The sequence below is a fragment of the Thunnus thynnus genome, chromosome 19 (genome assembly GCF_963924715.1).
Source record: "Thunnus thynnus chromosome 19, fThuThy2.1, whole genome shotgun sequence".
In the NCBI taxonomy this organism is placed as follows: Eukaryota; Metazoa; Chordata; class Actinopteri; order Scombriformes; family Scombridae; genus Thunnus; species Thunnus thynnus.
The window spans coordinates 1,541,315-1,554,650 of record NC_089535.1 but is presented as its reverse complement, the minus strand read 5'-3'; the positions used below and the strand labels follow the sequence as shown (position 1 = coordinate 1,554,650).

Below are 13,336 nucleotides of genomic sequence, written 5' to 3'. Positions count from 1 at the left end.
TTACCTAAAGGAAGCATATATAAGGTGAATAGAATTGGTCCAAGTACAGAACCTTGTGGAACTCCGTGTCTAACTTTTGCCTTCACGGAGGATTCATCATTAACATGTACAAACTGAAATCAGTCTGATAAATAGGACTTAAACCAGCTTAATGCAGTTCCTTTAATGCCAATTAAATGTTCCAGTCTCTGCAAAAGGATTTGATGGTCAATTGTGTCGAATGCAGCACTAAGATCTAACAGGACAAGTATAGAGACAAATCCTTTGTCCAATGCAGTTAGGAGGTCATTTGTGACTTTCACCAGTGCTGTCTCTGTGCTATGATGCACTCTAAATCCTGACTGAAAATCCTCAAATAAACTATTGTTATGTAGAAAGTCACATAACTGATTAGAGACTGCTTTCTCAAGGATCTTAGATAGAAATGGAAGGTTAGATATAGGTCTATAATTGGCTAAAACACCTGAATCAAGAGTAGGCTTCTTAAGAAGAGGTTTAATTACAGCTACTTTAAAGGACTGTGGTACATAGCCTGTTACTAAAGACAGATTGATCATATCTAGTAAAGAAGTTCTCACTAAGGGTAAGGCTTCCTTAAGCAGCCTAGTTGGGATGGGATCTAAGAGACAGGTTGATGGTTTAGCTGAACAAATCATTGAAGTTCAGACAAGTCTACTGGAGAAAAACAGTCCAAATATATGTCAGGATTTACTGCCGTTACCAAGGTTCCTGTGTTTGGGGAGAGAACGGTGCCTGTTGAGGGCAGGAGGTGGTTAATTTTCTCTCTAATAGTTAGAATTTTATCATTAAAGAAGCTCATAAAGTCGTTACTACTGAGAGCTATAGGAATACATGGATCAGTAGAGTTATGACTCTTTGTCAGCCTGGCCAAAGTGCTGAAAAGGAACCTAGGGCAGTTTTTGTTCTCTTCTATTAATGCTGAGTAATAGGCGGTTCTGGCATTACAGAGGGCCTTCCTATATGTTTTAAGACTATCTTGCCAGACTAAGCGAGACTCTTCTACTTTGGTGGAACGCCAAATCCTTTCCGATTTTCGCGATGTTTGCTTTAATTTGCGGGTTTGGGAGTTATACCATGGAGCTAACCTCTTATGTTTTATTATCTTCTTTTTTAAGGGGGGCGATGGAGTCGAGTGTTTGTCTTAGTGAGCCTGCAGCACTGTCAATAAGATTATCAATTTGGGAGGGACTAAAGTTAACATAAGAGTCCTCTGTTGTATTGAGACATGGCAGTGAATTCAGTACTGACGGAATTGCTTCCTTAAATTTATCTACAACACTATCAGAGAGACATCTAGTGAAGACATTTTTGTCTAATGGTGTATAATCCAGTAATAGGAATTCAAAAGTTATTAAAAAATGATCTGATAAAATAGGATTTTGTGGAAAAATTATTAAATGTTCAATTTCAATCCCATAAGTCAGAACAAGGTCTAGGGTGTGGTTAAGACGGTGAGTGGGATTATTTACACACTGAGAGAAGCCAATTGAGTCCAATAATGAGATAAATGCAGTGCCGAGACTGTCACTATCAACGTCCACATGAATATTAAAATCACCTACTATAATTACTTTATCTGTACTAAGGACTAAATACGACAAAAACTCTGAGAATTCAGATAGGAATTCAGAGTACGGGCCAGGAGGACGATACACTATAACAAACAGAACTGGCTGTAAAGTTTTCCAGGTTGGCTGAGAGAGACTAAGAACAAGGCTTTCGAATGAGTTATAATTAAATTTAGGTCTAGGGTTGATGATTAGGCTTGAGTTGAAAATGGCTGCAACTCCTCCTCCTCGGCCAGTGTCTCGAGGAATATGAGTATTAATATGACTGGGGGGAGTGGATTCATTTAGGCTGACGTATTCTTCATGACACAGCCAGGTTTCAGTGAGACAAAATAAATCAATATGATGATCTGAAATTAAATCGTTTACTAATACAGCTTTAGATGACAGAGATCTAATGTTCAAGAGTCCACATTTAATTATCTTATTTTGTTGTACTATTGAAGTAGTGGTTTTAATTTTTACTAGATTTTCATGAATGACTCTTCTTTTGTTTACTTTGGATTTAATTGATTTATGTGGTCGGGGGACAGACACAGACTCTATGTGGTTTTGGGTGGGTAACTGCTCTAATGGAAGCGCAGAGAAGCGTGTAGGACTGCAGCTCTTCCTCCTGGTCTCAACTCTGGGTTGTCATGGTTTTGGTTTACTAATAAACTTGGCCATATTTCTGGATATGAGAGCAGCTCCATCCAAAGTGGGATGTATGCCGTCTCTCCTAATCAGACCAGGTCTTCCCCAGAAAGTCTGCCAATTATCTATGAAGCCCACATCGTTTGCTGGACACCACCTCGACAACCAGCGGTTGAATTGTGACATGCAGCTATACATGTCATCACTGGTCAGATTAGGCAGCGGTCCAGAGAAAATTACGGAGTCCGACATAGTTTTTGCAAATGTACACACCGACTCAACATTAATTTTGGTGATCTCCGATTGGCGTAATCGGGAATCGTTGCCGCCGACATGGATGACAATCGTACCATATTTACGCTTATTCTTAGCCAGCAGTTTTAAATTTGACTCAATGTCGCCCGCTCTGGCCCCAGGAATACATTTAACTATAGCTGCTGGTGTCGCTAACTTCACGTTTCTGACTATGGAGCTGCCAATAATCAGAGTTTGTTTCTCAGCGGGTGTGTCGCTGAGTGGGGAGAACCTGTTAGAAACATGAACTGGTTGGTGGTGAACCGTGGGCTTCTGCTTAGGGCTATGCTTCCTTCGGACAGTCACCCAGCCGCCCTGGCTTCCCGGCTGCTCGGGAGCTACCGGGGAGTGGGAGCTACACTAGGTCGGCCCGCACCGGATACTAGGGGCTGGCTAACTATATTAGCAGCTGATTGTTTTTCCATGGTGCGGAGCCGCACTTCCAATTCACTAAGCCTTGCCTCCAGTGCTGCAAATAAACTACACTTATTACACTTACCACTATCACTAAAGGAGGCAGAGGAATAACTAAACATTTGACACACCGAGCAAGAGAGAGCAGGAGAACGAGAGGGAGAGAGAGAAGCCATCGCTAACTGCTTAGTTTAAGTTAGCTGCTAGTGCTAGCTGCAGAGCTAAAGTGACTAACAACTTGTGCGATTAGCGAGAAAAGTCGCTAAGAGAAAAGCGCTGAGAGTGCTTGTGTAAAACTAGCGAAAGTTTAAATAAACAACAGATATTAATCCACAGTAATGTTATATATATAGGAAAATCAACTGAGATGAGAGCAGCAACAGCGCTATCAGTAGACACAGTCGGCAACTGGAAATGATACAATACGCTTACCGTGGCACGTCAGCACGTCAGCACGCTGGGCAGGCTGTTCCCTGTGACTCCCATCACTGCAAACTGATGTAAAAGTTTCAGATATGAGTTTACCAGCAGATCTGGCGTGTGTAATTGTGCCTTGACAATGTGCAACATCATTCCTATAGAGTCTGGAGATGGAACAGATTCCTGCTGCCTTCAGATGTCTTTACAGACAATCACCAGGGTAAAGTAAAGGCTGTCAGTACAGGATGCAGCTGGTGTGGATGAGAGATGCTGGTAAGAATCAATCATTAATCTGTATTCAGACTCACCGGAATGTATCCAGAACACAAGTTTATAGACAAGCAAAACATGAAAAAAGCAGTATATGTGATTTCAGAGAGGTTTACACATATGAGCCTTCAACAAAATGTGTCACAATATAACATGAGACGCACTCAGTATCGGCACCAAGATTGCAGTTTGCAGCCGGATTGAGATCACCACACCCTCAACTGCACCTCTCCTCCCACTGTGGTGCAGATACCAAACCAGTGCAGTCCAGTTTAAAACCTCAGTGGGGGCCAGACAGCATGTGCAGCTCTGCAGCACTTCTATACTGTGAGATATTATTTAAACTGAACACTAAATTAGATTAGAGGCAGTTTAACTTCTCAGCAGCTCAGGCAGCTCCATTTACTGAAAATGAGTCCTTTAACAGGAAAAATTCCAGTAATTCACAACTTTTCAGGTTTTTCAGTTCATCACTATTTTCTTTTGGGGGACCAGTATTACATTTTAAACATGTTTGCTGATTATCTGCGTAACATAAACTCACACACAGCAGCCTCTTACTCCTTAACAAATCTACTGTGTGGATGCAGGAAAGTCTCAGAAAACAATACAAATAAAATGATTCAGCTTTAACTCCACATATATTTTAGTATATGCTGCTTTATTATAATAAATGTTTTTCAAGACTTGTGTGATCACATCATGTCCCAGTTTCATGTTTCTGTCCTGCAGCTTACCGTGCTCTCCTGTGTTAATGTTTGACAATTTCCCCACTAAATCATTCCTGTTGATCTTCTTTAAGGTTTTCTTCACCACTTCCACAGGCTGATGGTTGTAGGTCTGTATTATCTTATCTACAGTTTTCGGCCTGTCTGCGTTGTCCAGATGACTCTGTGGGATGGTTGAGGAGCCTTCCAGGATGTCCGGCTGCTGTAGGAACCACCTAAAGATCCTGAATTCACCATCTCCCAACTCTTCTAGTGTCTTCAAAAGCTCCTCTCTATCAGCCATCGTCCCCCAGACCCCTGTTAGAATGAGAGGAAATGTTTAACTTGTGAATCTTTGAGTCTCTTTAGTGTCACAATTACATTCAGAATGGAATCTCATTCACAATCAAGGCTCAATTCAATACATAAAAAGGGACACTATATTCAGTCTCTTAGTGTGCTCTGTCTATGTCTATATGTGTCTATATCTTCAATTTCATCCACTTTTTCATCTAATTTAAAACTTATATTAAAGATATCATTAAAAGATCAATATAATTGATTTCAAGGTCTTTTAATTACTTTCAAGGCACTAAATGGTTTGACTTTTCATTATATCTCAGACCTTCTATTCCTGTACGACCCTGCTCACACTTTGAGGTCCTCCGGTCTTCTATCTGTTCCAGACTCTCGGCTGAAGACTGAGCGGGACCAGAGCTTTGAAAAACATCCTGCCTGAGTAAATAAGGAGGCTGAGTCAGTGGCTTCTTTTAAATCTGAGCTTAAATGTACTTTTATCACAACACCTTCCCTGATTTTACTTGATTCTAGTTTTATTCTGTTTTATGGGTTTTACTATTTTTAAGTATTGTTGGGCTGGTTTTTATTCTGTTGTTTGTTTAGCACCTTTATTTTTTTATTATTAGGGCCTGAGACCCTATTGTTTTTCACGTGTTTGTTTCTTTATTATTATTCTTTATTAATACGCCATTTTAACTCCAAATTTGACCCCCTAAACATGCTCAAAAACTCACCAAATTTGGCACGCACATCAGGTCTGGTGAAAAATTTGATAAAATGTAAAAATTAACCCCCAAAGTGCCAAAATATGCTCGAGAGCGCCACCTATGTATCTAAAACGGCCGCCACGGCCCGTAGGAATGTCGTAGAGAGATCGAACCAAAACTCAATTATTCGTCTCATCAAGACCTACAAATCATACTCTGACACCCCTGACCTAAATCCAACAGGAAGTCCGCAATCTCAATTTCAAAGTATGATTTTTTGCCAATTTTGGACCTTGAATAAACGCTATCTCCTCCTAGGGTGTTAATGGTATCGGCTTCAAACTTTAATACATGACTTATCACACTGTGTTGAGCAAAAGTTATTAAAAACTTTGTAATAACTCGAACGGTTTAGATTTAGTAAGCCCTGAAATTTGGAGTGCGACATTACACCTTACAATGTAAACCAATGGGGAGGCAATCTCTGGGCATGGACTTTGTGCCAAACTGGGGCATCTGGCATCTAAACTATAAGTCCAAAACCTGTATCAATGGATTCGCGACGAAAATTCCTACAAAAAATGTGATTTTTATGTAGGATTTGGCCAAAGTTATGGGATTTATGAGGATATTTCACAAGTAGAGTACACTAATATCCTTCTCTGCAGTTGAGAGGGAGAGAGAGAGAATGGGAGGGGGGGGGGGGGGGGGGTGGGTAAAGTAAACATCTACTGCCTGTGACAGAAGCCCTTGGACTGTGCCACACTCCACTTACTTAGTGCTTCTACACATCTGACAGCAGTGTTCAATCCTTACTTCTTTTCAAGGAGTACATGTGCTCCTAAATGAAAGAAATTAGGAGCATACATATAACTTTAGGAGCACACTGAAAAAAGTTCAAGTAAGAGTTTCTTACAGAAAACAATTCATTACATACATATTTACAATTTATCACATACATATTTAAACTCTGTGGGAGTGTGTGTGTGTGTGTGTGTGTGTCTGTGTGTTTGCTGTTTTTAGGGGTGCTTGATTATGGAAAAAATTATAATCACGATCATTTTTGTTCAATATTGAGATCATGATTATTTAACATGATTACTTTTTGACTGTCATCTTCTCCAATTGCTGTTGTTCATACATGCACATATTTTTTCTAACTTGGCTGAGGAGACTATTACACATGTAATCATATATTGTAGTAATGATCAAGAAAAACTATAGCCTATATGAGGGAAGAACTCAGGAAGGCTGGAGTTCCGGAGCTCCGTATTAAAACTGTAATGGACCTGCCATGAGGGTGGAGCAAACTCCATTTCCAAGGATGCTTTGCGATTTTCACACCTCAGCAGGGAGCAGTCAACATCGGTCCCTCATTGGCGGAGACGCTCCTGCACAGCGGAGTGTCCTGATGATGCAGCCATGACATCACCACCCCTTTATAACCGAGCACACCCGAAATACACGTCTTTCCCATGTCACTGAGCTAGGGGTAACTCCTGTTCCCCTGTGAGTTAGCTTGACTACCCCACGAACATGTTTTCCCCTCATTGAAGACTCCCCTCGTCGGACGAGACGAGACTTTGCCCGTGTTTACCCGAACACATTCCTGGATCCGAGAGAGACCGCTGCTGCAACCAGCGTCCTCAAATTCCCCCGAGAAAGAAGAAATAAAGTTACTTCAGGATAACGTGGAACGGCTCTGCCCTGCGCGTCTTCGCCGAGTCGACTCTGCTGTTCTCTCTGCCACTCCACTCAGAGCCAGCTGCCGTGATTTTCGCCGACCGTGCGAGAACGGCACCGTCTGCCTCCGAGCCAAGAACAAAGTTGGACATTAAGACGGACTACACACACCCACCCTGCTCGCTTTCTGAAGCGACCAAGTAAGAGGCATAAGTCTGGGCATAGGCAGTGTTAGTTGTGTGTTCTTTTCAGCATCAGTTGCTGTTGTTTAGCATTTAGCTTTTTAGCTTTATTGCTATTCTTGTTGTTTGAGTTGACAGACCGCCGAGTCCATTTTTCTCTGCTTTACACTGAGGAGTATTTTAAGTTTGCTGCCTGTTAGTTGTGTTCACCACGCTAGACTGTTTTGTGTTTGTCCCGCTCGGGACTACTGCTGTGTTTGTGCCACCGTGAGTGAGAAAGTAAGTTGCTTTGTCAATCAGAAACCAGACAACGTGCGTTACAGACTGCCGTCCGTACGTGCGCTCTCTGTGGACAAAAGATCCGCTTCTCTTCCTCTCACGATCGCTTTCCTTCCTCCCTCTCTTGCGACTAACACACACACTCACACACGCACAGATACACGCACCGACATCGTTTTGCACATCTTGATGATCAGATAACGTTGGACAAAGCTTTGCGTTGTTTCCTTATCCACCATCAGACACGTGTGTTTTTCACGGAATTGGATGAGAGCAAGACGCCGACCACCAGGCGGCGCCATCTTGTTTTTGTCTAGCCAAGACACTGCCGTACTTCGGCCATTTGGGTCTCGCGTGACGTGACTTACTCCCACAGTCACGTCCGCGTCGCAGACCAACGACGTCATCACGTCAGGCCCCGTCGCCATCTTGTCTCGCGCACGCGGGCGCTCACACACACACACACATATACATACACACACGCATTCCCCTGCAAGTGTCCAACCCTGTGCAAAGCTGTTTGTGTTTTGTTTGGTAGAATTAGATTTTAGAATAGCTATTTATTGAATGAAGCATTTGTTAACTTTGTTAATTTTGCTAAGTTTAATAAACACTGTTATATCTTTAAAGAGAAGTTCTTTTGTCATTATTGTGTGTAACATATTATGAAAAGTGGCTGATTGAAGGAGTCAGAGCTCGAATTCAACCCTTCTTTGTTCACTCTTGAATGATTATCTCTCAGATATTAACATTCTAGGTGAACTCCCATTTATGAGATTACCTTGTTCGGTTATTAGTCACGGTTTCCGGGTGGTGCTCCGTATTTGTTAGTTCATATTAATAATTCTATTAATTGTTATAATTAATTATTATTGATAATTGATAATTATAGCAAATAATCAACTGTGGTCCTCACAGATCCTACAGTTGGTGCCTGAATTATTGATTAAGGTTAACAATATTTTGATTTCATAATTCATAATTGTCTGTGAACAGAGGGGTGGGCTCACAGAGAGACACTGGTTAGTATTGTGTGTCAAAAGACTCTCACACTGATCATCTCCAAACGTTTTCTTGGTTCCCAGAAGCTTAGGTGACTGCGCCGCGGCCCGATGTGCGCAAGGGCGCGAAGGCCCATTCAACACTGCTTGCAGCTTTAATTATTATTATTATTAGTTATTATTATTGTGTGTTTTTATGTGATTATATGTGAAGCACTTTGTAACTTTGTTTAGATAAGTGCTATATAAATAAAGATATTGCTATCGTTATTATATAGGACTTTGAATTGCCTCTGTGTTTTAACAGTGCTATATGAATAAAGTTGTTTCACTTGTCTTTTCTTAAGTCCATTGAATTACAAGATAAAACATAACTGGCAGTTCAGTTAACTGGTCTTGATGAAGGTTATTGAGGGAAAACAGACGTGTGACAGCTGAGTTACAGCAGGCACTGATGTAACTTATCACGTAGACAGGACAGAGCGGGGTTTTCTACCTACTACACCAACTCCTTTACTGCATGCATATTGAGTTTTGCCAGGTGATAATGCAGTTGGTTATGCAGGGTTTGGAAGCCTAGGCTGTATTAACTGGTACTGAATTAATTAACTAGATCATTTTAACCACAGGATCATAGATACACATTAATTTGATTTATTTATTTTAATGTGCAAAGAAAAAAAATCCACACGGTTGCACTGCTGCATCACATTGCCTCTGGTACAATGAGGTATTTCATTTTTATATAGTTCTATGTAGTTTTTACATGTTGGAGAGCCACATAGCGACACATAGAGAAAAAAACAATAGACCAGCCCTGCAAAAATAGAGCATGCATGCACGCTGTTTCCGTGGTCAGTGCAGCAGCTTCTGTTGATTATAATAAACAAGCTCTGCTGCTGCCATGCTGAGACAGACGTGTTGCTGTATTTTGGCCGTGAGACTACACAGCTCTTTTATTTAAAAGTTAACTACAAACAGGTTACAGTCTTCTGCACCTTTAAGATAATTAAATTAAAGTGTAAATTATTGACCATCACCACTGACTGAAATGTCTTGTTTTGCAGAAACAGAAGTTGTTCGACATGTTCTAGAGTGAGGAGGGGAAGGTTTGCTGTGCTTTTACTAATGTTATGCTTAGCAGTGGAGAGACGATCTGCTACTTACAACAATTCCAGCCTCCCTCTATCAGCTCCCTGTCCATGTTAGATCAGACTTTAAGGTGCTTCTGATGACTTATAAAATCCTAAATGGGCCCCATCATACCTGTCTGATCTCCTCAAAGGTTTTGCCTCTGGATCCTCATCCTGCAGCAGATTCAGCCTGAATCTCTTGTCTCTTCTCCTTCTGTGTGAATTATGCCCTTGAGTTTTGCCTCTTGTGTGTATGTGTAGTCTGTCCTTTTTCCAGGTTTTTCACTGGGGATAGCAGATTGTGTGTTTCAGGTCCCATCACTACCTGGAAGTTCCTTGACGTCTTCCTGAATGCATATTCCTTATACAATCTTTAAAATCTATCTACCTATTGTTGTCATTCTGTTTCTCCATATCTTTAATGTTTTAAAGGGTTCCCAAGCCAAAAATATCAGGAACCTCTGCTGTGGAACATTCTGTCTAAAAGTTCTGCTGCAAATGACGCATTCACCTGCTGCTGCAGTTCATAAAGCATTTCATAAACCCCACCTAGATTCCAGCAGGTGCAGTTTATGAAATAAGAAAGTCAATGCAAGTTGAAAACACTTTTATCAGATGAATTATTGGGTTGATTCAATTCTTCAAAACATTAAGTTAGACTTACCAAAGTTATTTAATGTCCGTCACACCTGCAGGATATTTGTGTCTCAGTGAAGTCTTTCATGAAAAGATAAAAAAAACATTAATAAGCGAAAATTAACAACAAAAACACATTTGCTGAGCATGTTTTCTCCTCGCTCAGTCCTCAGTGTCTGACAAGTCTGACCTGCAGCTATATTGTTTTCTGTCTTATCCAGAATCAAACTGTTCCTGTAATTGAACATTTTCAGCACTGTTAAAACTGCTGCAGGAACATCTTGGGAGGAAAATGTTAAATAAATTAATGAATCTTTGGAAACAATTTTTACTAAATACTGCTGAAGTTCTCATATTTGAAATCCCCTTTCCTGTGAAGAGTGCAGTTTCCACTGAGGATCCTTTTTCCAACGTCACCATTAGACTTTAGGTTTTAGATCTCAATGGATGAAACAACATGTGAGTTAATGAATTATTAATACATTAATTAACAAAGCTAAAGGAGAAATTTCTCAACATACTCACTTATTTGATCCCTTGCAGGTCCAGGGTCGTTAGGTTAAATGACAGGTTCACAATGAAACAGTTATTGTTTGCTGTAATCATTCCTCGTGGGCCATTCTGGCCTTTAAAAGATCCCTTCCACTTCCACTTTCAACGTGAGCGATGAAGGACAAAATCTACAGTCCTCATCTTTGTAAAAATGAATTCTAAAGTTCATCTGAAGTTAATATCAAGTACAATCAAGTGGTTTTCTTCCAAAAGTACAGTCTCTTAAAGTAATAATATTAATATTTCAATTTATTTCAGTGATAATGTTGGTTGGAATTTAGGGATAGATTGAGTTCATTAAATGTTTGTTAGAGGCTGCTGCATCTGTTGCATTATCATTTTTTTTGTTGTGATTTTCTTGCTAAACCAACTCATGCATGCTATGTATTTGTAATTTAGCCAATAAAACCTCAGTATTTCAGTTACACTATCAAGACTTTATAATAATAATAATAATAATAATAATAATAATAATAATAATAATGGTAGCTTTATTTGTATAGCACCTTCCATACAAGAAATGCAGCTCAAAGTGCTTCACAATAAAAGAAATTACATGAACCAAGTGCTCCACATGAAAAAGACATTTAAAAAATATGTAATGACCTTTGTAACACTGTAAATCACATCTTGGCAGCACCATATGATGTTATGTTGGTGAACATTGACAGAGCATAAAGGGCATCATTAAGACATAATTATAACTACACTGTCAGCACAGAGTCTCATACAGACCAATGTCACACTGTTGCTGCTGTTGGTTGAAAGCTGCATTTGAACTTAGTTGTGTTCATGTTAGAGAGGCTGTGTGTGAGAATCAGGTCTCATCAAACATGCAGCTGGACATGTGTGAGCAGCTTCACCTCAATGCTGTTGAAGCCTCATTAATTAGTATCAGTTGAAGTTATTCTACACAGAAGGAGGACTGTCCTCCATCACTCCCAGTACAGACATGTTAGAAAGAGATCTCTTCATGGTCCATATGAACCACAGGAATGATTACAGCGACCACTAACTACTTTAATGCACATATGGACGCGTTAGTACTGTTTTAAGAAAAACTTTTAATAATGTGAACCTCTTTAAGGAAAATTCACAAAATAACCAAACAAGTGTCCTCAGCAGCAGCACTGAGGGATTGATTATTGATTAACAGCAGTAACAGTGAACCACAGAGAGACAGAGTCAGGTCGTCTTATTCCTACAAAACAACAACAACAAACACAATCTGATGAAACAAACACTGTTCTGCTTCTTACCTGTTCAATCTGATGCCTGTGAGGTCATTTCTTCTGATTCTTCAATCTGAATTATTGATCAGACTGTCACTCCTGCAGCGCTGCTTCCTGCTCTGATAGAAAAGGAGGAAACTGTAAAACAGGAGGTGCGACTGATAAAACAGCAGAGGGTGAAGGTTTGGTTTCAGGAGCACAATGAAGTCTGTTATTCATAAACTATAAAACTTTCAAATGTTATTTATTTACACACATTTAGATTACATTATAATTAAATTGATACAAAGTTATACAAAGTGTCCTACCTGTAAATATCTGTATTGTTAACACTGAAAATCATATTTAGTTTGACTGCTGGAGACCTTAGACTGAGATAACACTGTGTTTACATCTCTGACCACAAATCACTGAATAAAATGAGACAAAACATTCAAGATGTAGTTTTAGTTTTATTCTTCTGCTTAACTCTCTGTCTCCTGGCGTCAGTTATGGAAGAAGACCTCAGACACTTTACTTCAGCAAAAGTACCAATACATCAATGTAAGAATACTCCTTTATATCAGATGACAGCAGTACATCTGGGTACTTTGGTAAAAGCAGCCTCTCTAATTTGACTGCTGGGAAAGTCAAACTCTGAGGTCTTTGCCAATTTAAAAGCATAAAATAAGAACACTGTATTACTTTTTAGCCATTAGGAGCCTAAATACTGTGGCCAGTCTGGCAAACATGTTTAATGATCATGTTGCTGTCAATCACATTCTGATTGATGACTACAGCACATCTGGTTTTCTATATTTTACAACAAATATATATATTTTTAATATATTTGTTGTTGTAAATATAGTATTTCTTATCATGTCTCTATGTATTTATATTTTTGTATAGATGTGTGGGATTATGTGACTGTTTTTGTGATTATTTCAGACACTGATAATGTGTTTTATCTTGATTATGTATCAAGTCCTGCCATGAATTGTTCATATAATGACGTCAGCATGATGCAACTCATTTGGTGTCTATATAAACTTTACTCTTTGTCATGTTTGATAATTGCTTTTTACAGTCAAACAATTTTTGGGAGCTAAGTTTGCTTTACTTTAAAGAATCCATATACAATTTAAATTCTATCAAGAAGCTATTTAAGTTTGGGAAAGGTAATGAGTGCTGGTTAACAGTAAGAATTTATGATTAAACTTCACACTTGTTTTTTGCTTTTGTATATGCATCATTAAACATTAATTTTAAATCAACTGACAAAAATTTCAGGCATTCAGCTTAAAGACCAATCCACATTGAGCCTG

The 13,336-nt window shown here is 39.5% G+C and overlaps 1 protein-coding gene and 1 pseudogene across 1 annotated transcript in view; both read right to left on the bottom strand.

Annotated features, from left to right (window-relative positions):
* Nucleotides 1-10,421, bottom strand: part of LOC137170628 (uncharacterized) — a 456,230-nt gene extending 445,809 nt beyond the window's left edge. The window contains exons 1-3 of the mRNA XM_067574136.1: nucleotides 10,277-10,421; nucleotides 9,746-9,897; nucleotides 4,358-4,645 (exon numbers count right to left, since the gene is read on the bottom strand). Coding sequence (XP_067430237.1) covers nucleotides 4,358-4,631 — 274 coding nt within the window. The 5' untranslated portion in view covers nucleotides 4,632-4,645; nucleotides 9,746-9,897; nucleotides 10,277-10,421. The remainder of the gene's footprint in view (nucleotides 1-4,357; nucleotides 4,646-9,745; nucleotides 9,898-10,276) is intronic.
* On the bottom strand, nucleotides 1,546-3,327 carry LOC137170691 (uncharacterized; annotated as a pseudogene).
* Nucleotides 10,422-13,336: the final 2,915 nt, after the last annotated feature.